This window comes from Apteryx rowi, unplaced genomic scaffold (assembly GCF_003343035.1).
Source record: "Apteryx rowi isolate R43461 unplaced genomic scaffold, aptRow1 scaffold_1411, whole genome shotgun sequence".
NCBI lineage: Eukaryota > Metazoa > Chordata > Aves > Apterygiformes > Apterygidae > Apteryx > Apteryx rowi.
In genome coordinates this window covers 22,013-48,210 of record NW_020447655.1, presented here as the reverse complement: position 1 = coordinate 48,210, position 26,198 = coordinate 22,013, and the positions used below count along the sequence as shown (strand labels likewise).

Genomic DNA, 26,198 nt, shown 5'->3' with positions numbered 1-26,198 from the left:
ACTGGATTTTGAATTCTGCCCTAGCACGTCAGCTAACATCACTGCAGTCAGTTCTGTATAGACTACACACAAATGTTACTTTGTCTGAATCACAATAATGTTAATTAACAAAGGTTAAAGGATAACCAAAGGCAAGTGCAGGTATACCACCAATGTTACTGATATAAATGCAGTCTAGCTTCATTAACTTTGTTCCATATTTATATCGCTATAGCCAGGAACCTAATAGGTAAGATGCACAGGTAAAATGCTGTGGCTCTCTGGAGGAAATGATACTATAACTTCTTAGAGCTCTTCCTAACAACAAGTGCTCCTTCCTAAATGGTATAGTTGAAGTTTGTATTTAAAAGCTTTGGAGCACAATTAGCAAGTTGTCTTATGATGTGCAATGCAGCATTATGTAGCAGTAAGTCCCAGGAGCAGTCCGGTAGGTTAGGTGATGGGTCTCATTTGTGGCTAACTTGGTTAACTCTGCATATTATTTGCACGTGCAATACATAATGTAAAACACCAGTGGAGATACATCACTAATGTTAACCAAATACTACAGATCTCTCACGATGGAATGATCAGGAATATCTAAAGTGCTACAGCTATAGCGGGTCGGTTACTAGTATTTAACAGACCCTGTCTGATTGCATGGGTCAGACTGAAAGGGTTAAGCCTACAGAGAGGTGCGCAGAGGAGGCGCTTTCCTAGTGAAGAGCTAGTGAAGCTGTCCGGGAAACTCCCAGCCATGATTGCAAGACTAGGTGCTAAAATATATGCCCCCTTCTTCCAAGGATGTTCAAAGGGAAAGGCCATTTTTTTTGCATCCAGCTCCTTGCAAGATTAGGACCTCATATTTTGTAAAATGTTGTTTATAAGAAAACTATTTTAAAATGGCAAAGCCTTTCCAGGAGTTTTTTTCATTACTGACCTCAAGCAGAACCTCTCCCTCGAACTCCATCCCCCTTTGCAGTCCTTGACATTATGACTGTTAGAAAATACTAGAAATTGTAGAGAACACAAATGCTTTGAACAACATGTAATAAGCTGAAACCACAGTTCTAGGGGTAATTTACTCCGTCCTTTCCTGCGGTGTTACCTTTCATGAGTTATACATCATGCTCACTATTTTACAGTCCCTACTCACTACATTAACAAAAATACAAGTATTTCAAAACACAGAGAGTTATAAAACACCACAAGCACTGACAAACATCCACCCTTTTCTGACCCAACTGGAAAATGAAGTGCCTGCCACTGCAGGGAATACCTTGGTGGTGCCTGGGACGCAAGCTCAGAAGGTGGTCGTGTACTCGTTCCTCGTACTTGCACTCGCCTCCGTGTAGCCACCAGCGTCTTTCGTAACAGTGAAAGCCCTTTCTGCTGATCGCTGCGGCAGCAGCAGCTTGTAGGCTGCCGCCCTGTACTTCTTCGAAATGAGGTTGTAGAGGATGGGGTTGATGGATGCACTCAGGTAGAAAAGCTGCAGAGCAAATATGTTAAAGTATTGGGAGAACAGCATCATCCTGGTATCCTGAGTGTTCACAAATATGATCCTGCCAATGTGGAAAGGCAACCAGCAAACCACAAAGGCCAGCACCACCACCACTGCAAGACAAAACAATACGTGTGACAGTCAAGCAGCGAGTTAACTTTTCCTCCATCCAGTAATCTAAATTTCATGCAGCTGATTCTGCAGGTCCTTCTAATTGCTACAAATGATGTATAGAAATAACAGCATCAAACTGGTGGGAAGCCATGGAAATGGGAATAGCTTCAAGTCCAGTTATTAGTTAGGTCAAAAGAAGATAACAGGGAAAATCTTCAGCTAAACTACAAGAGCTAAGTTAGCTGGGAAAAATGTAAACTAATAAGATCTATATAATAAGATCAGTCGCAACAAAAATTCCGCTCTGCAACATCTGTAATTTCATGTATGTGATAGGAAAACAGAAATGAAAAGCAAAATAAGAAGAGGTGCTTTTGTGGAAGCACAGAGCAGGTCTGTTCCTCACACAGAGCTGTTCTTCATTACGTGCCTGTTACTGAAAACGACTCTTGCCTAAGAGCTGTTACTTTACAAGTGGGAACCTCAGTCCTCCAAGCTCTCACTGAATTTGCACTATTGCAGTGTGGTGGTTGCTGGTGTAAAGACCTACTGCTTAGTGAGGCTATATATTTTTTTCCCACTGAAATGGAGTCTCTTACGTGTGTCCCCAGACAACTGCTTTTGGCAACACATACTTGACCAGGTAGATATTTCTAGCCTGAGTCAGTACAACTGTTCTTATAGTCTTGTGTGGCATTTTAGCACAGTACCGTTAAAAGGTATACTAAGTACAAATATTCTTGCAATGGCAACAATAACAGGAGCAGATGAGGAACAATTAAATTAGGGACGATTATGGGGTAATATATTTCTCAGCAATGGTTCCTATGAAATAAATTATTGTATCCATATTTTTAATTATTTATCCATACAAGTGTGTAAACAAAACAAATAATCATTTAGTGAGGATCCTTCATGTTTCCTGGAGCTTAGAAAAAAGTCAGATAGCTGAAGCAAGTTAATGCCTGAAATTTATCACACGCGCAGTGCCACTGGCTCCTTTGAGGTAAGCAAGTATCAGTCCGATCCGATGTAATCTGAAGAAATCCTGGACATGTGTGTTTCTGTTGGAAAACCTTGTACTCGCTCCAATTTCAACACCTTCCTCAAGGAAGGTAGCAAAAATGAAATCTCTGGTTTTTTTTAATTATTTCTTTCCTTTGTGCTACTCCTACTTTATTCCTAGGCAGCTGATTACATCCCCAGTAAAAGAGCTCTCATGTGTAGCAAACAATCAAAACCTTCACTAAAGGGTAAAAAAGATACCAGGGCATTTTATTTCATGCTTATTAATGGATTTAATTCTTTTTTTCAGATTAGTCACTATATGCAAACTTTAAAGTCACTTGAATTCACTAACTTTCAAGAGCTTAACACGAGTTTAATGAGTTTATAAATAGGAAAATGAACTAGAAAGTGACAGTGTTCTACGTGAGTGAGAAGCATTCTGATGTGTGTGATTTGTTAGCAAACAGCTCTTAAAGGCGAAGCTTCGCAGCCTGCAATCGCCGCTGCTGGGGCAATCAGTGGATTGCTTCTAGGAGGTCTACAGGAGACAGCTAGGACAAATCAAAGTTACTTTCCATTTTCTATAAAGAGCCTGCCTGCTGCAGGGTGCCTGGGGACTGCTGATCTAACCATGCTTTTATGAAGCTACAGAGGACTAAGAGCCGCCTTGCTTTCAGTCCTGCCGGCTGAAATTAAAGAAAAACCTCATTTACGCAGAAGACAGTGAAGCTGCTCAATGCGTGTGGCTGCCCCTGCTCAAGCCTCAGCCACAGCAGAGCGCCACTGCTGCCACTGCCTGTGAGACCTCTATCCACCCTCTACATCTACCTCCATGCGGAGGCGCCTGGGGCACTCACCCAAGATCCTGAGGGTCTGCCGGTGGTCCTTCTCCCGGAGGGCGGCGGCAGGGCCCCGCAGGGGCCCCCTGCTCCGCCACAGCTGCCAGCCGATGCAGCCGTAAAGGACGTGGAGGCAGGCGACGGGCAGGACGAAGTAGGTGGTGGTGACCCAGAACATGGTGGCCAGCAGCCCCGACTCCACAGCCTGCACGGTGGGCTTACACTCCCGGCTGAAGTCGGTCTGGTTGTCCGCCTGCTCCACACCGACGAGGAAGAAGAAGGGTGCGGCGGAGAGGAAGGCAAACACCCAGAGGRCGCCGATGATGGCCTTGACCCGGCGCTTGGTGACCACCACCTTGGCCTTGAGGGGGAAGCAGATGGCGAGGTAGCGCTCCACGGTGAGGGCGGTGATGTGCAGGATGGTGCAATAGGTGCAGCCCTCGCCGAGGTAGTGCGAGAGGCGGCACAGCAGCTGCCCGAAGATCCAGGGCCGCGATCGCCACAGGCGGTACAGGTCCAAGGGCAGCCCCAGCAGGATGAGCAGGTCCGACACGGCCATGCTGCCCAGGTAGAGGTTGGTGGTGGTCTTCATGTCGCGGTAGCCGTGGGTGACCAGCACCGTGAGGACGTTGCCGGCCACGCCGACCACAAAGAGCCCCAGGCACACGGCGGTGACAGGGATGAGCGCCCGCAGCGGCAGCGCCGAGCACAGCTGCTCGTCGCACAGCGCCCACGGCCACGGCTCACCGGCGCTGCCGTTCCCACCGCCCCGCATGGCTGCGCCGCCGCCACCACCCTCCCCGCTATGCCGGGCCGCAGGCGCTGCTGCCCTCCCCTTCTCCACCTGCGCCTCCGCCTCCTCCGCCCTGCGCCCTTCCCTTCCCTTCCCTTCTTCCCTTCCCTTTCTTCAGCGATGCCGTGGGAAGGCGAAGCGGCGCTTTCCCGGGCAGGCGCGCAGCTCCAGCGCCTCCCGCCCCCCGCGCGGTGCTCGCCAACCCCCCGCAGCCCCCGGCCCCTGCACACCATTAACAACCAGCAGAAAAAGAATGATACTTTTATTTTCCACAGATTTTAAAGATACTTTGCTACATAAGTTTTATGTATTTTTTTTTGTTTTTTYTTTTCTATGAGACTATACATTTTCATCTTCGTGAAGTCCAACGTTTTACAATTGCAAAGTGATATGTTTGGTAGTGTATCTATAACGTTTTAAAAAGTTTAGAGTTTTTTTTTGTTGGTTTTTTTTTGGAATGTACAGTATATGAGGTAAAATTAAGATTACATTAAAAACTGTCTTCAATGCAGTAATACGCACTGAGGCTCAAATGGCAAATACACTATTAAATGACTATCAAAAATAGGAGTTCATTTGAATTTTACTATGAAAAACATAAGTCACTGCAGATTAACTGTAGTAACAAATCTTACCGTTTTAGACATTCAACCATAAGAAGTCTCTGGGCTATTACACGCAACTGCATTTGTACTGCCAAACATGGCACTTTTAAGAAGGTTCTAGAAAATACCTGTTCTCACGGTAGTCTGTGGGAAGGTATCTCAGCCTATACATAAAATGACAAATTTGAAATAAAATGTAAACATACAGTACATTTTAAAGACAGATCGTTCTTGCCACTTGGAGGCCAAGTTCTTCGCTGTTTCTTTTTTAAAACAAAACTCAGCAACATTATTCTACAGCACAGATCATTGGACGTATAAACAATTACAATACATGCCCGCTCGAATATAAGAAATTCTTCAGAGATCTTCAAAGCACAAGACAGAGGTTCCTTTTTTATTATTATTAAGACCAACAGAAGTGTTTAATACCATTAAAAATGCTAAACTCAACACAACTAGAAGTCATTAATGATCCACTATCTCATAACTCAAATAAATTAAAATAGCTAATTACAAAGTGTATAACAAAGAACATGAGTGTGATGAGACAAGAATTTTTTTAAAGAGAGTTTCACTACAAGCTTTGTGTCACTGGCAGTCATTGACATCTAGCGAGATGTTCAATGGGATGCTTGAGAAAATTCAGTCTGGTCATTCCAGAACTCACAAATGCAAGCTCACAAAACAGTGATGAGTTATGCAATTGCAAAGTGCTCTAATGCAACATTAACTACATGCAATCAACAATTTGGTACAGTATCCAAAGAGACATTACATTAAACATTAGGATCTCAAGAAAAAGCAGCTTTAAGTTTTCTGGTGCAAATTACTACACTTCGTCTTCTGATTTGGTGCCCCAAAGGAGGAGGGGAAAAAAAAAAAGGAAAAAAAGGCAGTGCTTGATTCTGGTGGATATGGCAAGTGAATGTTGGGGGTAACAGCAAAAATTCGATAATGAATTTTATCTCAGGAAAATCTATAACTAGCCAAACTCAGAGGGCACAGATATCTGTATAAACTGCATCCAATCAAAGGTCAGCTTCAGAAATGAGTCTTTTTAATTTAAACAATAAATCTAAAAAGTTCTCTCACACTCTCCCTTCTATATTCATAAGAAGTTAAAGAGGCATTTTTATGAGTAAACATCAAATCCTGGGGGCAAGATAAACCACTTGTGCCATCTCCTTGTAGTCTTTCAAAAACATCTACTTGCAGTGAAGAACTCCACATTTATCAGATAAGAAGCTTCTTTCGGGCATACTCTTCCATCCAGTTTATTATTTGCTGCCTGAGAAAAGCCCCTTCTATTTTTCATCATAATCCTGCTTCCCAAATAATTAAGACAAATGAGGAGGTAGAAATACAGCGCTAAATTGCTTTCACAGCATCAGATTAATATTGTATACAGCACAAATTTGTTAGTGTAAGTTTTAAATGCATTCTACACATTCTTCCCTGTTATGGAAGTAACCCTTGAAGGAGTGGGCCAGGAAACTGTTTTTACGCTTGTGTTTACTGGTCAAACCCTTTTAATTAAACACTGCTTGCCCCATAAAAGTTTGTACTGCAAGAAGGCATATTAAAGAAAAGATTGTATTTCTGTGGCTTGCATTCTAATAACATGTGCCAGCCTATACCTACCAGTAAGCATTTTAAAGTGGCTGAAAAGGTCTGCGACAGTCCCAATGCCGGTGCTAAATGCCTGTTTTCGTAAAAGCAAGAGAACAGAATTATTTTTCGATTATGAGAAAGTAAAATGTAATGGGCAGCATTCTAAAATAAATCTGTTTTCTTCACTTTATTACAAAGTACTGAATGATAACAGCAATCAGAATGGAAAAGATAGCAAAAAGTGCAAGGATGACAGCAGCACACACTTGGTCGCTCTGCGACCATTGTGTCCTTGTGGTTTGCACAGTGTCCTTGTTGGGGCTTGCCGGTGGTTCAGTCCTCTGAGAGATGAACAGTACTGGCGCACTGTAGGGGCCCACGAGGTCCTGATGACCTGCTGTCTCTTGGCACTGTCGAATGGCACATGCACGGAAACGGTATTCACAGTTCAGCTGGAGGCCTGTGTATCGGAATGACCAGTCGGGACCTTTATAAATCTGTCAGTGAAGAAAAAAAAGAATGTATTAAGTAAAAATGCCATACATACAAATGCATGCATCCATCTATCTATCAATCACTATGTTTTTGCTTATGGTGAAGGGTATTGTGAACAAGTGTGATTAATCAGAAAAATGGACAGACAGTTCTAACGCGCACACACATGCACACACTTTAAATGTCAGATAAAAAGTCTGTTTTTTTTGTGACACAGCACTACTCGTTCTTTTACGGCATGATGAGTACACAGCAAATAAACTCTCTCAAAAGCCCCAGTGTTAAGGCATTTTTAGTGACCACTTAGAAGTTAAATAGTACATCTCAGGATTTTAGGTTAATTAACTCAGTATCAAACTACTTCATTCATTAATGTTGATCAATCCAACATTTGCTGTAGTTAAGACACTACATCTAAAAAAGTTTTGTAATTTCCCCCAACAAACATTGCATCAGAAAACAGCTGAGAAGTCCTTTTTGTGAATCTTCATTTCAGCAGCTACCAAGAGACAGGTAAGAGCACTTTTATTAGGGTGTTCTCCAAGGGTCTCTCAATTCGCTGGTAAACATGTGGACCCACCTCTCAAGTTCAGTTCACAACTCTTCAGCACAGAGTGCCTAATTCAGCGAAAACCAAATGCTGGTTTCTTAAAGGAATTTATTTGCGGTCATGTTATTTGTGGTCCTTTTAAAGCTAACGAAACCCCAGATGGGGACAATTTTCTGTTTGTAGATTTATCTGCAGGAACTAAGCTGTCACATGGGCAGCATGGTACTGTTTGACTTCTCTCTTCATACACCTTAATCGTTTTCCGTTCTGTTATCTGGATTTCTTTTATTTAATTGGCAGTAAGACACAGAACTATCAGGTCATCCAGAAGTTTCTTCCTATAATGTCAGACAGTATTTCACAAGTGCAAACTACCAACTGTTTAATCAAGCAAGCAGGAAATCTGTTTGGGTTTTGTTCTGTGAAGAGCTACTGCTGTGCCTGGCTGCTAAGGGGCTCGAAAAGTCCTTCTGACAGTTGGGCAGCTGAGCGTTACTAAAATCTACAACCTGCAGACTCCTGGAAAGAGATTTTCTTCGTCTTAGAGACTGTTCCCAAGCTGAGACAGGACAGTTCATTGGAAGTGCAGCTTCCTTAAAATTCTGCTGATTTGTATCGTACGTCCTACTCCAGCTACAGCTGTGCCAGCTGGCATTGGTTACTATCCTTAGCTGCTTGTCCCCGATGCCTTGCCAGAAGTTAACTCTCCCCTCAAATTTGCCTACTGGGGTATTACTATGATTGCTTCCTAAAGCATTTCAGTCAAAAAGAGCCTGGTTGACAAAGATAGCTCAACTGGATTAGTAGCCTATTTTGTCTGAAGCACATATGGAGCAATGACATGAGCAACTCAGTTGGCAGATCAGGGAGAACAGAGTTCAGTTTTGGCAGGGAAATGGTAGCAAAAAGCTTGGGGTGAATGCCCATGCTCTACCTTAAGGACACGGTTTATTTTTTGTCCACAAAGAAAGTTCTCGCCATCATGTCTAAGTATCTTTAAGGCTATTCCCATGGTGTCTACTTCTTGATTATTCCAATTTTAATTTTTGCAAACTAGCCTTCTCATTTTATTTTAATTTACTGTGATAAACTGTTTTGGAGATGCATAAGGAATCATGCACTTCATTCAAATTTGTTATCCAGGCTTAAAGCATAGCCTTTATTTTCTTGCCCAGCTCATCTGGCAATGCACGTTGCTAATCAAAGTTTGGTATCTAGAAGCAAGTACACTGACCACACCCTACTTACCTACTTAATGTTGCATTTACAATGTTAAAGTTACAATAAAGAGTATTTGCACTGCAAGAAAACAAACCTTGGACTACCACTCATCTTGTACTGATAAATTTAACAGATGGACATAATATACATAGCGCTACACTAGAAATTATGATTTATGAAAATATTAAGGCCTATAATGTACCAAAGCAGAGACAACACTTACTTAATATTGGCCTATAATAAAATTATAATATCTCAGAATTAATTGTGCTTCCTTTCTGGAAGGAAACCTGCTTGCTTAATAGTGTGAAACAGAGTTTACAAGCCTAATTTCATGTCAATTATCAAGCAGTTTATAGGGAAGCTAAATTAGCACTGCACATCCTCTTTTAAATGTTGACTAATTTGTAATTTGGTATTTTTTAACTGCACCTTTAGATAACCAAACTTGAAGTAAAAACACTCTTTTCAGCTGTGCTACCTCAGTGGTTATAGCATACCCCACTACTGAGATGGTCCTCTGGTAGGAAACTAATGACTGAGCTATATTAAAAAGAGTTTTTGCACCTGAATTTCTATGTGGCTAAGGAGGGGGTCTCTCCTATCAGCAGGTCTCTGCATGAAAATGCTTTTCATATGCCGTAGATGCCACCAAACCTTTTAAAATATTGTTGACTGTCTTCAAACAGCTCTYAGTGCAGACAGAGCACTCTGTTCTTTTTCTCATAAACATTGATGCTGTATCACTCAGTGGATGTTTCCTTTTTTCAGTTCTTCCCATTAGTGGACAAGTGCCTCACCATTTAAGGTGTTAAGAAGTAAACACAGTATTTAGCAAACATCAGCATAACCCACAGTGACCTCAACTTACTGCAGTATTTGTATTACTTAAATCTCTTCCCTCTAGGGAAAATTGGTTTTAGAAGATACTACCTTAGACTGTTTAGTAACAAAAAGCGAGCATGGGTAATTAAGAACATATCAGGACACAATCATATTTAATCTGAATTAACTATCAAAAGTACTCAAAAGAAACATACAGCAACTTGAATACCTCATACCTGTTTGAATTCTGAGTCTTTTCCCACCATGACCTGAAGGCAGTAGATGACTGGATCACCTTTCATGGGCTGCAAAACCTCCCATGTGATTTCACAAGTGTGATCATTTAGTCTCTCTATCCTTGGTGCTGAAGGAAAACAAAACAAAACAAAACACAAAAGCAACAGCTAGCTCTGTTTTCTCTATTATTTAACACTATTTTCTAATGACTTGTAAAAACCTGTATTCTATGTGCTATTTTTGTCTCAAACACAGAAACAAAAGATTCAGATTTAAATGCATTCTTCCTATCAACCTTTTCTGGGACAACAATTAACAATATATAGGACTCTCTTGCTTTCACATAGTTTAGGTTTCCTCCAACAGAAAGTAAGAAAAATATGATGGTTGCAAATGGGTAATATGCAAAAAAAAAAAAAAAAAAAAAAAAAGGCTGCTCTGCTTAAAACTAATCTAAACGTGCTGGTAAAGTTTCATCTCAAATTAACAGGCTGGTCATGCTCTCCTGGAAAGCAAAGATTCTAAGTACAAACCTTCTTATGCTAAAGAAGACATAAAACCCAAGTCTTACTTTTGGGGCAAACATTTTAGGCTTTAGGCTGTTGCATTAAAGGAGTGTTTCCCTACTATCCCTACACCTGCGCTCTGGAAAGGGCTTAGCACTCTAAATGCCTCACAGGAGTACAAGACCACCACCACCAGCCTCCCCCCACCCCCCAAAAAGGAGAAATCTTCACCTTTCAAGGCAGCTGGAACAGATTTGGGAGTAGTGAAAACGTATTCTTGAGAAAGGGGACCTTCACCGGCTTCATTACATGCCTGAATACAAAATTTGTATGATGTTGACTCACTGAGCCTTTGTACTTTGTACGTATGACACGGTCCTCTGTATAAGGATACAAACCTGAATATGGAAAGAGTAGCTTGTATTAAACACAGAAAAGGGCTTCTGAAGTAGCCAGAATACTGTCTCATTTGAAATTCCCATCATCTCCCAAAATCTAATGAGAAACCCAGAAGTATTTATTTCGAAGTTAAACAATGTCTGACATTACCATAAAACAGTGAGCTCATTTTCCAGTGCTAGGTTTTTATTTCTCAGGACTTTGGAATAAAATCTCTTTTAAAGAAACAAGGAGTATTACAGACTGTCTCATGGCAGAGATGATCCTAAGCATTTTCTGAAACCCTTCTGCATGTAAGACAAGGGGAAAGGACAGCAGTTCTCTCTCAGTAAGCGGTAGCACATACTACTTTTTCTTGCCATCTGCTACCCCAGCATCGTTAGCTTTTCAAAATTAGGTAGGACTGGATTTTAGCTCCTTGCACCTTTGCAACTCTCCCCTACTACACCTAAGTTAGTCATGGATCCAACTGCTCTTGTAGGTTTTTGTCAGACATGGGTGTCTTGGCTGAAGCTCAGGTCTGCACAGCAGGCCTGAGTCACAGTTGCAGGGGACACCAAATCCCGTCTGACAGCTCTTGTAGAGCGGCAGCTCTCTTTCATATTACAATTCTGGTCTTCGCTGCTCTCACCTGATTTTCGACTGTGGTAGCCTGAGGACACAGCACAAGTTTAACTCTTTGTACAGGGGTTCTGCCACCTACTTTCACTCATTTTTTAACAGATGGTACCTGAAAATGACCAAGTCTTTGGTAATGGCAACATATACCTTGCCAGTTAAGAGTTTCATTTCTTTTTCTCCTTGTATTAGAACAATTTCACTCAACAGACCTACTTTGTGTCACTGTGAAGCTAAAGCTACTCAGGGTTCAGATGTGGTAGGCATTGTATTAAATACTGTCTGTTTTGTTGTTTAGGCACAGGTGCTTGCTCCACCATCTCAGCTCATGTTCTGATTTAACATGAAAGGGGGGATCATTCTGGAACAATAATTTGTACTTTATTATAGTTTATTTTCCACTAGAAATAATTCCATGTAAAGACAACAGGCAGTGAAGAATTCACCCCTTCCCTCATGAAGCACATAAAATTCACAGGGACTCATTAGACTTAATATTGGCAAAATACCTAACAAAAGAACAGAAAGAGAAGAGTGTGCTGGTACAAAACACCTAACTAAATGTTTTATATTGAACTGTAAATAAAAAAATCTGTGAAGTTTTTAATCATGTATTTTTCCAACACAGAACACTAGAGCCATTCTCCCTTGCTAGAAGAGAAGATCTCCTACATTTGTTGTAACTTAAAGCATATGGGATTTTGCCCTTTGATACTATCTTTCAAGCGTCAGACCACAGCGATACAGGGCAGATTTAAGCAATGCCAAAAGCCAACCTTCCATTCTTATCCTCCATTTGAAGGCGGTACTGAATGGAGTCAGTTAATGCTTTTGCAGTCCCCTCTCCCCACTTCAGCTTGAGAGTCTGAGAACTGTAGGCAGCACACTCCAGGCGAGGCGGATCCGGAGGCAGAGGCTTTGTTTTCAGTTTTACTGTGGGGCTGAAAGGACCTGCTCCAAGACTGTTTAGGGCTTGAATTCGTATTCTAATATTTAAAAAGAAAGAAAATCAATTAACTTGAAAGTTTAAAAACTAGCTGGCTACTTCCACCATTCACATTAAGGAGAGAATAGCAGTAACTGAATACATGGTACTTTCAATGATGAAGATATTTCTTAATAGTATGCTCTGAGAGACTGTCATGAATATGCAGGAGTGTCACTGTCCTTGCCACATTTTAAGCAGCTGAACTGGTTCAAAATAAAATATATTAGTGTATTTGCATCATTCACATCAGGACAACAATGCAAAAGCTCTATCAGCTACTTCAAGAGTAGTCCACTTTCCTGACCCTGCAGGCCTTGTACCAAAACTTTTGATGGTCAAGAACCATGGGATTTGTATTTCTCACCCTGGAGAGATGAGAGGAGGAAAGGGACAGGGAAAGAAAAGGAAAGAAAAGGAAAGAGAAAAGAGGTAAATCCATAGCTTAGGTATTATATCAGGAGAGTTTAAGGAAGACTACAGTAAAATTTTAGGGGCTTTTTATAACAGAGTTGATTCATCTGAAAATAAAGGGGTGGTGTCCAGCCACTACTCTTACAAAACGCTGATATCACTGGTACCAGATCTCTGGGTGCTTGCAAACACAAGTCATCTTGGGTCTGCTTGGAAAAGGAGAGGAGAAACTAAAATAAGTCAAAGGAGGCTGAGGTGTTTGCAGAACTCGGTCCCTGTGACAGGATTCAGAGATGATTTTTTTTGTTTGTTTTGGGTAGTCAATGGAAAACTCTACATTGGTAGTAGGTTTACAATTAAGAATCAACAAAAGTAGCCAAGAAATTTATTTCTAAAATGGAAAGGCAGAAAAACAAATCTGAGGCTACCCTGCATACTTTACAGATCTCAAAGGTAACTTTACAGATTAGCAAAGTGTGTCTAAACTCATTTTTTAAAGACTAAGGTTTGGCTGTTTAAAATACTATCTAGGTAACAAGAAAAAAATAATCACAATAATTCAATCTCTAAAACAACCAACAACCATGGTTTCAAAATACAGGAACATATTCAGGTTTAAGAATAAATAGATTTTTTTTCCACTACAGCAATATTTAACATTATGTTAATTTATTATAATAGACAACAGAGGTTGATATATGTGATTTCTTGTTTTCACAAAGGAAATATAGCTTGTAAAATGTATTCCATAAAAGCACTTCCATGAGTGAAATGTTTAACCATCTTTGCAGTAGAAGTGTCTCATTTTTCAATTTGCTGACATGGAGAGCAACAGCTCTTTAAATTGTCAGAATCGTTGTTTAATAAGTATGAAATGCACAGAAACATTTTAGTCTTACATACAGCATTAAAAAAGGATGCAAAATTAATCTTTAAAATTAAGAACTCAGAAAATTACATACCCAGCTGATATCCCAGCTATACTGAAATCAGTATGACCTTAAATTCTGATTTCAGTGGGATTGATATTTCCCTTTAAGTTTTAACACAGAAGACCTGTACTTGTAACAGGAAGGTGGAGGGTCTAGATATAGAATTATGAATTTTTACATGTATATTTTTCAGTAACCTTTATTTCAAATATAATGGATTATTTTGGTAAGAAAAATTTTCAAAAGAGATTTCAAACTGATTGACAGATTTTCAAACTGACATTCTTTCTGCTGCATGTCTCCCAAATAGATGGTATTTCTGCAGAAATGGCATTGCAATGTGCGATAAGCTATCATTAGATCAGACAATCCAGTCAATTAAGACTGCTGATATGATCCTTCCTTGAATGGATTTTTATCTTGTCAAACAGATTAGAGGTCATCTATCTATGGACCAACCAGGCCAAAATAACTTTATGAATCTGAATCTGTAATCTGAATTTGGTTAGCAAATTGATGCATGAATGAGAGAAATACAACAGATCTACCACAATAAACAAACCAAAATAAATTGTTCTTGTAAGGAAAATAAACACACACAACTCATTATTTATGAGGGCCATGATTACAAAGCTTCCCTTTGGTCCATGGTTACTTACCAATACTTCTCTGAGAGTAATGTAGAGAATAAAACTATATGGAAACAAACAAAAAAAGAAACTTCTCTGTGGAAGGAAGAGTAGGCTGTCAAGCGCCTTTGCACAGCATACCTGTATGTTGTATCTGGTTGCAAACCATCTATAAAATAGCTCAGAACCTTTCCAACAGTTATTGGCTGCTTATCTCCAAAGTCTATGCTGTAGCCAAGGATTTCAGATCCATGGTCACAAGGTTTTTCCCAGCTTATAGCAAGGCATGTGGAAGGATAATAATGTGGATTTTCCACTTCATCTTCACTTAGTCCCCGAAGACAAGTCACAACTGCAGGTACAGAGGCTGGAGTCATACATGCTACTACTTCACTGAAAGGGCCTGCACCTGCAACATTCACTGCCTGCAAATGCAAAGTAGACCATGTTTTTATGGCAGGCGTGATTCCTGTTTCCAGATTTCACTGACAATAATTTTATCTCTTTACCTGAACCCTGCAATAGTATATAGTGGCGGGCAAAAGTCCTTTCACTTCACAGTTGAGCCCAGGCCCACAGTAAGAGATCTGCATGCATCCTTCCACACCGCCCCACTCCAGTCGATATTCTGTCACATCAGCTCCATTACAAATGGGAACCTTTAAAATGGATACAAATTGTTAGAACTTAAATTCACTAACTAAAAGCCAACCACACTCACCACTTCTATGTTGTTTTTTCTATAAATCAGCAGAGTGTGGATAAAATTTTTATACCAGTGTGTCAGAGGGCTGTAGAAATTCCATAGGAATTTCACCCTCTGATTTCTTTGCTGATTTCTGATGTAATACAATACAAATAATGCATTATTCGCCTTGAGTCACTTATAGTTTAAAATCAGTATTTATTGTTGCCGGCTACTCTACACAAAGCAAGCAACTGTGATTTCAGTTGGTTAAATACAGAAGTCATCTAATTGAGGCATTTAGCTTAGGAGACTAAAGAGACAACGGAAAGAGCTGGCCTTTTTGAGAGGATGATTTACTGTACTAAAGTTTTCTCTGGCTGGGTCTAAAGTGCAGGGCTGACAAACTTTAAAGCACACTGGTTGCTGGCTTCCCTATCTTCCAGTTTAAGGGTCTCTTTCTTTGGAGCACATCATGGCTCTCTTGCACAGAAACCAGGTCGCGAGGGTAGTGTGAAGGGGGAAATGGTGTACTCGGTCTCATCTCAGAGAGAATTGGGAAGCGGCTGGGACAGGCACCTGTCTGCTCAAGTAGCCCATTTTTCTTCACTGCCTTCCCTAGGAATCCAAATTTAGCCTCTCAGTTTTGGGAATTAAATGGTTTTAATACTTCCTCAGAAATAATTATCTGAGATACAGTAAGTTCAGGAGTACCACAGTGTCAGACATAGGAGATGAGACTACAGAAAGATTTCAGCAGTCAGTGTAAAAAACAAACAAAAAAATCTAAAAAGCCAAAAAATCCCCCAAACCAACAAAACTCTATTTTGTCATGGAACCCTCCCCCCCCACCAAAAATGCTGCTGCTGTTTTCGACTAGCTATTCCAAGACAGCAATCACACTGAGGCACGGGATAATGAATAATTGCTCCAAAGAGCTTTTTTTTCCCTTTGTTTTGAAGGAAAGAGAGCATTCCCTGGTTTCAGCATTAGCTTTTGTGAAGATAAGCGACTGCATAAAACATCATTTGAAAGGATAACATTTGATGCTTCTGAGCTGTAATTGATAGGGACTCCCTTTCTCTTCTCTAATTTATGATGAGGTGTGCTTGGTCAAAAGAACTCTACACGGCCTCTTAACAGATCGTGAAGATGGAGACATTTCTCAGTGTTATCACTGCTGCTCCTTTAGCTCTAGTGGAGTTTACCTTAACTGAAGCAGGGGAATCCAATCCAACAAGTTCACGGATGACGTTAAATTGGAGGGAAGTGTTTGATATGCTGGAGGGAATGGCTGTCAGAGGGATTTCAACAAGTGGGGGCTGATGGAAACCTCATGAAGTTCAACTAAGGGAAAAGCAAATGCAAGGTCTTGTACCTGGGATGGAATAACCCCATGCAAGAGTACAGGCTGGGGACTGACTGGCTGGGGAGCAGCTTCACCAAAAAGAAGCTGGGGGTCCTGGTGGGCAAGCTGAATGTGTCAGCAAATGTGTCCTCGATGAAGGCTAACTATATACTGGGCTGTGGTAGCAGAAGTGCAGCAAGAACGCTAGAAGTAGTAATGACTACCCTCTACTTAGCACTTGGGAGAGTGCATCTGCAAAACTGCATCCAGTTGCTCCCCACAACAAGGAGGACATTGACATACTGGAGTGAGTCCAGTGGAGGGCTATCAAGATGGCTTGGGGACTGCAACACATGATATTTGAGGAGAGGGAGAGAACTGGGTTATTCAATCTTAAAAAAAGGCGGCTAAGGGGAGATCTTGTTGCCTTAAACTACTTATTGGGAGGGTACAGAGAAGACAGTGTCAGATTCTTCTTGGAGGTGCAGAGTGATAGGACAAGAGGCAACAGTCTCAATGTGCAGTATAAAGGATATTCTGACTGGACGTAAAAGAAAAAAATTCCACAGCGTGAGACAGTTTGCCCACAGAGGCCATGGACTCTCCATCCCTGGAGCTATACAGAACTCAACTGGACACAGCCCTGAGCAACCTAGTCTAAATTTGAAATTAGCCCTGCTTTGAACAGGGAGTTGAATTAGATGACATCCAGAGGACCAATCCTACCTTAAATATCCTGTGATTCCATATAGCAGATATCTAAAATTGGTCAAATTAATCCTACCAAAATATCCTAAGAGATTTTTTCAGAAGGGTTTGCCTTTTAGACAGTTAGAGAGAACCCTTCTGACACCCCCAGTATGAAACACTGAACTCTTCTTTCCAGATAAAATGTATTAATCTTTTCTTCGTGTGGTTCTATAATTCAGACGCTTCACTCCATCTCAAGCAATTAAAAAGTTGTGTGTAAACAATATTTCCAGATAGAATCCTCCTTTTTAAAAGCTTAATTTTTATCTACTGCATTCTTTTTAAATCAGATAACTAAGTACTACAGGTTTATAGGAAGTCTGTTTGGCTTTTGCTACATTACTACTGATGTAATTATATAAAATCAAATCAGCTTATAAAAAGCAACAAGTGTACAATAATCCACTGTATTATGTGGATGTATTTACTGTAAAAAAACATAACTACATTAAAGAAAAACTTTAAGAAGGGCCTGCATCACTCAGAAATACAGTGTAGCAGTTGTGGGAAAACTCTTAAACAAAAGAAGAAAGTAAGATCTCAAGTATCTGCAGATTACTGAGTTAGGGCTGACATATATTGGCATGGTTTATGAACCTCTAAGGTCTTACCTGAACAATACTGGATAATCAGGTAAGCACGTTTAAAAAATGTGATTGAAATACAGTCAAAAACTTTTGAATTTGGACTTAATTTAAAAGACAAGCATGTTAAGATAAGGATGACATTGCATTCTTACCTCCCAAGACACCTGGGCACATGCAGCAGACCTGCATGCCACTTGAGGGGGTCTGCACTGATCTGGTGGTCCAGGTGCTGTAGTAATTTCACATTTTTCTGAGTAAGGTCCAAACTATTAAAAAGGAAGTTCATGTAATTAACTTTTTAAAAACAAAATTACTACTTAAATGACAGTTTGCCATAGTAGGAGCATGTAATAGTCTGAAACTTTGTATTACTTGCTTACAAAATATATCTTTGTAAATTGTGGATTAAGGATTTACTTCAGCATTTGACTATTCTTCCGAATAACTGCAAGACTCTCTTTTATGGCAAATGCAATCAGAATAAATCTGATATTTTGAACTCTAAGGCAAAACAGGAAAGTACTCTCCAAATCCTTCTTTTAAAGCTACATGAATGCTACACCACAGTGACACAGAACAATTTGCAACTGCCTTTTTATCTTAATGAAATACAGGATTCAAAAAACACTGCAATTATAAACTAGTCTTTTGAGAGTTAGAGGTTAGGTCAGTAGTTTAAAGTGTTAAGCTGCAGACCTCTCCATAAAAACTGTCATGATCAGCTGACACTGTTTATCAAGTGAATGTTATTAAACAAATGCAAGCTCTCCTGTCTCTGTCTTTAAATCAGGACTTTGGCAACATAAGTAAAGCTTGTTCTACAGCAAAAGTTGATCTAAAAACATCTAACTCTCCAACATGAGAATATATTCTTAGACCTGACAAAACATGTACTTGGAGGTTAAACAAAATAATAGAATAAAGTCAGAAAATGCTAATCATTTTGTTCTGGAAAGCCTACATCTACAAAAATAAGGGGCAAACAGTTTACAAAGCTTTATATAGAAAAGTTTACTATCTTATTCACATTTCTCCAACATCATTATTCAGATATAACTAGCTGTATTCTCTTCTCTTCACCTAAAAAGCCCAGAAATATTATGAACTGATGTTTAACTATTTGCTCCCACACAGCAATAAGCTATGTGAACCAAGTGAATCTATATTAGGAAAACCTCATTATAATAATTATTTTAAAAAGTGCTTCTTTTAAAAGAGAAGTTACTTCACAGTGACTGCACTCTCTGCAACTCATTTCATTTCGGACTGCCTCCTTACCCCAGCCTTGTTAGCTGCTCGCAGTCTGAAGTTGTATATCCTCCCTGGAAGAAGGCTGCTCACTGTGCATTCAATATCAGTGCCCTGGTAAACCTCTCTGTGTTCATCGGTTTCCATCTGAAACATTTCCAGACCGTAACAGGTAATGGGTGAACCACCATCAACCTGAGGTGGTCCTAAAAATCAGAAAGAAAAAATTGTTTAATTTTAACACCTAACACATTTTGATCCCTTGCACTCACTAACAGTCATAATACAATTACCCCAGCGTAGCTGAATTTCTCTTGCTCTTGGTCTACCCTGTAGCCTTGGAGGCTGGCATGGACCAGGAACCACTGCTGGTGTCTGCACTAGCAAAGAATCAGATGCCTGCAAAGGAAAAGAAGATTAATGAAGTCATTTAGGCCAAAACAAGTGCTGTCAATTACCTCACAAATAAAAGCAAATACTTGAGGCAGAAACAGGATCTTTCATTTCTTGAACACAGCCTCAAATATGTGAAGTCACTTAAGTGACCTGGTATGTATTATTTAGAATACCTACACAAAACACGCTAAAGTGATCACAGGATATGCAAAATAACCTTTGCCTTTGTGTTTCTGTACACATACAAGAAGTAGAATTAAAAACAAAAAGTTATATATCAGTACAAACCTAGCATGGATGCCAGAGGTATGACATGCTTACTGAAAATTCATTTTCTTTTCCTCATGGGAGCAAACTACTGCAGTTTAATGCACACTACGGGTTATGTACTTCTTTCTGTGCAGAAACCTCTCAAGAAGCACACGCGGACAAAAATGACAATCAGAAATGATAAAAATGAAATTTTCACTTTTTCATCGCTTAGTAAGATTTAACACACAACAAACTTCCAACTCCAATTTGGAGAGTGCACAAGAATATACAGCATAATAACATGCAGCAGATGAAGCTGGTAAGCCTTATGATCTCAAAGAGCATCATTTCACAACTGCTTTCTACACATGTTCAGGTAATAGGGGACTGGAAGATGGGCTGCTTTTCATTTATTTTGAAACGTATTGTTGCATTGAGAACAGATCTTACACAAAAAGCAGAATGCATCTCGGGAGACCTATGTGCACCAGGTGACTGGTAAATATACTGTATTCCCTCTTCCGCTGTACAACAGGTGTACTGAACTGCAGCAAGAGGGGCAGCACTGCAGCTGAGCCAACACCACGGCAGGGCTATGCCCTGGAGGAGTCCAGATCTGTTCTTAAGATGAGGTGGCTGTGGGCACACCTACTTTCACAGGAGACTTCTATGGCAATGAAGAACACATGAATTTGATATAGTAAGGGAAAAATCTGTGTAAAATTTTGACCAGGGATACAGTAGATTAGCTTCACAATGAAACCTTGCTGGAAATCTGGACACAGCCAGGGCTGGCTTTGCTAGACTTGGTGTTGGGAAGAAGGGAGAAGAACAGACCATGACATATTGGGGCTGGAGGTTGAAGTAGGCCACAGAAGTGAGGGGAAAGTGTGTGTGTATGTAATATGTATATGTGTGGAAGCATGGTAGGGCATACCAAATTATAAGGGAATACTGAAAAGTAGGGCAATGTGAACAGCTTGATAGTGGCTGCCACAAACACTGGAGGAGACTACAGAGCCCAAGCTTGCCAGCTTGAGGAAATGCTCCTTCCTTCCCTACCAGGTGGACTGGCTCAGCTGCTTAGACAGGGTGCTACACTGATCACATGGCAAACATGCAATTTAGATTGCTGCCTTGGGTTAGGACAATATAGACTTAAGAAAGGTCATTCTATCAATGTATTTTACAGGAAAAAGACATGGTATCTGTTTCTGTAAAATACAGTATAAGAAGAGAATGTTCATGTTTATTGTTTTAAGATGTGGGCAGAAACTTGAAGCACTGTGCATCAATACTGGAACTTTTTTGACGTGCTAATTATGGTTATTTGTTAGGCACTTCTATACAACTATCCCTCTGACAGTATTTGTTATTAACTGCTGAACCAGCTTTTCTTAACACTAGAGAAGTTTTATTTAATAAAAGAATATTAGCTCATATTACCGTGCTCTGTCCTCCTTCTCCAATGCAATATACACGCAAGCGATAGGAACAACCAGGATTTAGTCGGTCACACAAGTGTTCCCTAGCAGCTCCACTGTATATTATGTCCCATTTGTTTCCTGAAAGGTTAAGAATAAGTGTGCAATGAACCAAGGTGCAATTTTCTACATTGCAGTACCAGCCACAGCAGGTATCCTAGCTTCACTAATAAGTGTGTGCCTGACATCTGTCAAAAAATTTAAGGCTTGCTTTGAGTTTCCTGGAAAAGATTTAATTATTGCATAAAGATAGTTTCCTAGACAAATTTGTGTAGATCTGTTGAAGTGAAATATCTCCCTTGTTTGGTTTTCACATTAACTAAGAGAGAATTTACCTTTAACAAAGTAGTTATTACTGGGTCAGCAAGCGCTTTTAAACATCATAACTAAATTAAAAGGCAAAATATATAAGCAAAAATTTCCATGGAAAAGAAACTTAATTGCATCATGTACATTCATTTTGCACATTGTGACTACAATTTACAATTGATAAAGCTTGATCCTGTATTCCTGAATGGCCCAGCAGCACCTGACATAACGATTTCTTTCTCTACTATTCAGCCAGATTCTTAATTCAGAACCTCTTTAGCATATTCTCTCTCTCTCTCTCTCTCTCTTTCTTTCTTTCTAAGAGCTTAAGCTGGAAACCTTGGCTCTTAAGTTGCCCAACAATTCAATGCATCCTAGAATTCCAGAGGATTAGGAACTAAACATAATACTCAGCTCACTTGATCATCATCAAAGATTCAGGTAAATCTTTCTGAAGGTGATTTAATGCAGACAGGCATTCAGGAAAGTGCTAGACTATGTATTAAATCCACCACAGGTGACACCCCTGACGGGGCTGCCTTTATAACTTGGGGATGGTGCACTGTCTTAATCTGACACAGCACTGGAAAAATATACGTGTTCATTCTCAACATGACTGTTCCTTAATTCAAGATGGTAACTTGAAAGGCCTAGATTTTCAAATAATCTAGCTGGATAGCTTTATGCCCAATTTTGAAATACTGTTATTATTTCACTTGTGCATGAAAGGACAGAAAACACAGCAGAAATATTTATTCTAGCTGGATCACTGTTCTCATTAAATGCTGATAAATACAACACTAATGTTCCATTCATCTCTGCCACATATGCAGCAAAGCTGTGTGGCCCTGTCTTTGCTGCCCTAAGCTTATTGTAATACAGAAAAGTGTCACTTGACTTCCAAAACAGAATACTTCTAAGCAAAAGGTTAAACTTGGAGCATCTCTTGCTGGAGTTTTGTGGCATCTTTCTAAGCCAAAAAAACAGAACTTCCAGTACGCAAATATCAACATCTCTATGTTTTTAATTATCACAATCCCCTGCAATTTCATTCATTATCATAATACATATTTTACTCCTCCCATATAATTTACAACTAAAGACATACACAAAAAAACCATATAGCTCAATGCAAACATATATGTCTAAAACTTACCATTTAAGCCTTCAGACATTTCCACAACATATGTATTTATTGCTGCTCCTCCACTGTCTTTTGGTGGATCTATCAAAATATAGCAAGATTAAAATCTTTGTAGCTTTCTGGGAGAATCTGCAAAAGGCACAACTGACACCAGCTGGACACAGGTGCTCATTTAGATAAATGGCCATAGCATCCTAATTCAAGAGAGCAAAGAGCCATTCAAATGCCCCACAATCCAAATCTGCCAGATCACAACCCTTGTATAATCTATGGTTGGAAGTATGGTAAGTGAATCCAGTACCCGGGAGCTGCCGCAGCCAACATTTCAGTTACTCTGAAGTGCCATGGAAGGCAGCCTGATTATGGTTTCAGGGWCATAGATCCTCATGGTCCTATAATTTGCACTGTAGATAGGAAAGGATTCTTACCATACTGATATACAAGTAAGCATATTTCAAAATGACTTAAGGACAGCATTTCAAAAACCTTCAAATATTTTGGGACAGAATGGAAAAGAGGCCAGAAGTTTTACACTGAAAAAAATCTCCTAAATATTTGATGACACTAGTATAAATTGAGTGGACTATCCTCTCCTAAGACAATATTCAAGTACAAGATATGAACCTACAGAAACAGGTTTGACATATCTTTGACATATTATCCTCCTGTTCTTTCTCAGAGCTGACTTAAAGGACACCAAAATTAAAATAAAGTGGAAAAACAATATTTTTGACAAATACAAAGGCAGTGTAACACTTTAACACAGAAGGGCACTGCTACCACAACATTACATTATGTATGTGCTGGAAGAAACCTTGTCGGCTCTTAGGTATTATTCATCACATCACACATGCAAAATAAAACGAGACTTATATGGTAAATAGAATTTTTTTGGTTAGAAAGCAGCAGTCAATTTACTCCAAATAAGAAATCAAATTATCACATTAATTGTCACTCATGCAAAAACAGATTATACTTCAAAAAATGATTATAAGAAGTTCTATATATAAATCATACTTCAGAAATTTTCTATTTACAAATTAGATATTTCCAATGACTTAACATATTATAGATCACCCATAAGATTAAATTCTCAGGCCCTGATTTAGCGAAGCACTATGCAAAGATGCAAGACTGGACTTGCTGAGCACTACTTGAACTCTACAAGTTTTTATTAATGCAAAAGAACCTCTGACACTAAAGAGACTATTACAAGGAAATAGGTGAGAAGTTTAATTACTTGTGACAAAAAATAAAACCTTTAACTGTTTGGTTTTCTGCTAAAGTCTTGTATCAACACAGAACTGCTTCACCTTCTCCTAATTCACATCATAATGGTAAAAAAACTGGAAAGGAAAAGTTTCCCAAGATCCTTAGCAAATAAAAACATTTATGTATCAAAACGAATATTTCTAAGAAATAGGTTAAACTTGGAGCAGCTCTTGATAAGGCAGAATTTTGTGGCATCTGACTTTTTTGTCAGAGAAACAAAACTTCTTAGTACATAAATCAGTGTTGCTATTTTTTTAATTATTGCAGTCCCTGCAGTAACAGTCCCTACTATAATATATATATTATTCTTTCCACATAATTACACTATCATGTTGCCACCCTAAGTATTTTGGATCAATATTTTGCTCAACTGAGCCATTATGATCCATTTTGATGGAACTGAGAGCAAAATACGGAAGTAAAACCTTGCCTTCTACATACCTACATATACAAAATACAGAGGACAACCTATAGAGAGCTGGACAGTAACCTTACCCCAAACTATTTTAAAACTCTGTGCGTGAATTTTTCCTTTCACTGAGGGCTTTGAAGGTACTCCAGGCTTGTCTGGGCAAGTAACATATTCTACTGCCTCACTTGGACAGCTTTTCCCTTCCGAGTTATAGGCAATGACCTGTAAATACATAAAAAATTATTATAAACACAGAACACATGCATTTGCTACTGGTTTGCTATTTCTTGTTGATGATAAGACAAAATTTAGATGTATGTGTAGCCAGACAGATTGATAATAAATCAAAAGAAATAAAATCATCATATACCTTAATTCTGTGTTTTTTGTTAGTCCCATAGTTAGTCAACCACTTTACTGAAATTAAAAACTGCTGTGAATTGCTAGCAAGAAAATTTTAGTTTTTTAAAAAATGAAAAGATAAAATTAGTCATTGCAAAGTTGCAAAAAATCACAGATCTTCCATGTTCTCCGGATTTTCAAATGTTGGTGTCTAAAATTAGACTCCTACATCCTTATTCACACACATAAAGCGCCTGACTGTAAAAGATACTCAGGATCTGCAGATCTCAATGATATTAATGGAATCTGTGGCTGCACAATATCACGCAAACTATCTTATTTAGAAGTCAAGGATTTGAAAACTTGCTTTTTTAAACAATCTGAGACGCTCAGAAATTAGGACTAAGAAACACTTCTTTTTACTGGAGTTATACAGTTTATCTATAATGAAATATGTGTCAGAATTTTTTTTTTTATAAAAGCATGGAAACAGAAAAGGTGAAAAATACATATTGCAAAGTGGCAACTTTTAAACCACAGTATTAAGTCAGTGTTTCTTCCATTTCAAGGGAGACATTGAGATATTGGAGAGTCCAGCAGAGAGCCAACAAGATGATAAGGGGGTTGGAGAACCTGACATCCGAGGAAAGGTTGAAGGACTTGGTTTGTTCTGCCTAGAGAAGAGAGGGCTTGGTGGGGGGATCTAATCACAGTCTTCTAATCCCTAACAGGTAGTTATGGAAGAGATGAAAGCGCTCCCTTCACAAGGATGTGTGGTGACAGGACAAGAAGCAGTGGGCACGAGTTGTGTCAGAAAAAACTCTGGCTGGGTCTAAGAAAAATATTCATCACCATGAGACCAGAGAAGTTCCCAGATGACTGGTGGGAACTCCCTTGCTGGAAATACTGAAGTCTCAGCTTGATGGGGCTAGGGCAGGGCTGTATAGCCTAATCTAAGGCCCTGCTTTCAACAGAAGGTTCGCCCAGATGATCTCCAGAGTTCCCTTCCAACCTAGACTCTTCTATGATTCTAAGAAAATAAGTTATTCTTCTTTATACTTCCTGGTTGTGCTTGCAGTTAGTTTAGCACATATTCCGGTTTGTTTTTAGCGAAAAACTAAGGAACCTAAAAAAAAGGAAGGCTCAAATCAGTTGAAACTACAAATTATGTAAAAATCAAGTACGTTTCATGTGGCTTTTAAATTTGTTTAAAAATTCAGCAGAATTCAACTGATAGCTGTAATGTCAGGACAGACTGAGAAGAGGAAATGTGAGCTAACATGCTTCTCAGACATTATATCTCCAGATACAGTTTACAAGATTAACAATTATCTGTTTTTCTTTGTGCTCTTAAATTTGAAGTTAAACAGGCACAGTTAGCATTTATGTATTATAATACGTTTTCCAATAGTTATAAAGCTTCTTTCAAAAGCCTTAAGGAATATTACTACTAATTAAGTCTTTCCCTGTATAATAAAAAATAGAGACCTAATTAACACAATATTTGTTTCTCCTTTATACCTTGCGTGCAAGTAAGCGGAGACTTCTGTTTACAGATTTAAGAAAAATCATATGAACATTTTGATTTTTTATTTTGAATAACAAACATAGGATGCTTAAGTTAACTATGTATTTACTAGTAATGTGCATGATTAACACGTATGATTACTTTCAAAGCAACACTATCATCAAGTCCTGCAAA

The 26,198-nt window shown here is 39.3% G+C and overlaps 2 protein-coding genes across 3 annotated transcripts in view; both read right to left on the bottom strand.

Annotated features, from left to right (window-relative positions):
* Positions 1-1,282: 1,282 nt before the first annotated feature.
* Positions 1,283-4,219, bottom strand: MLNR (motilin receptor). The gene is made up of 2 exons (XM_026058014.1): positions 3,463-4,219; positions 1,283-1,596 (listed from the first exon to the last, which is right to left on the bottom strand). Exons 1-2 carry the CDS (start codon positions 4,217-4,219, stop codon positions 1,283-1,285), a joined length of 1,071 nt encoding a protein of 356 aa, XP_025913799.1.
* A 263-nt stretch (positions 4,220-4,482) lies between these two features.
* The window catches only part of FNDC3A (fibronectin type III domain containing 3A), a 43,456-nt gene continuing 21,740 nt past the window's right edge, over positions 4,483-26,198 (bottom strand). Inside the window, exons 10-21 of one of the 2 annotated variants that reach the window (XM_026058015.1) lie at positions 24,238-24,376; positions 22,483-22,551; positions 20,980-21,098; positions 19,179-19,284; positions 18,916-19,091; positions 17,790-17,903; positions 14,777-14,926; positions 14,409-14,692; positions 12,084-12,293; positions 10,522-10,688; positions 9,784-9,911; positions 4,483-6,953 (exon numbers count right to left, since the gene is read on the bottom strand). In XM_026058015.1, coding sequence (XP_025913800.1) covers positions 6,639-6,953; positions 9,784-9,911; positions 10,522-10,688; positions 12,084-12,293; positions 14,409-14,692; positions 14,777-14,926; positions 17,790-17,903; positions 18,916-19,091; positions 19,179-19,284; positions 20,980-21,098; positions 22,483-22,551; positions 24,238-24,376 — 1,977 coding nt within the window. In that variant the 3' untranslated portion in view covers positions 4,483-6,638. The remainder of the gene's footprint in view (positions 6,954-9,783; positions 9,912-10,521; positions 10,689-12,083; positions 12,294-14,408; positions 14,693-14,776; positions 14,927-17,789; positions 17,904-18,915; positions 19,092-19,178; positions 19,285-20,979; positions 21,099-22,482; positions 22,552-24,237; positions 24,377-26,198) is intronic. The other variant, XR_003252206.1, reaches the window with a different exon arrangement.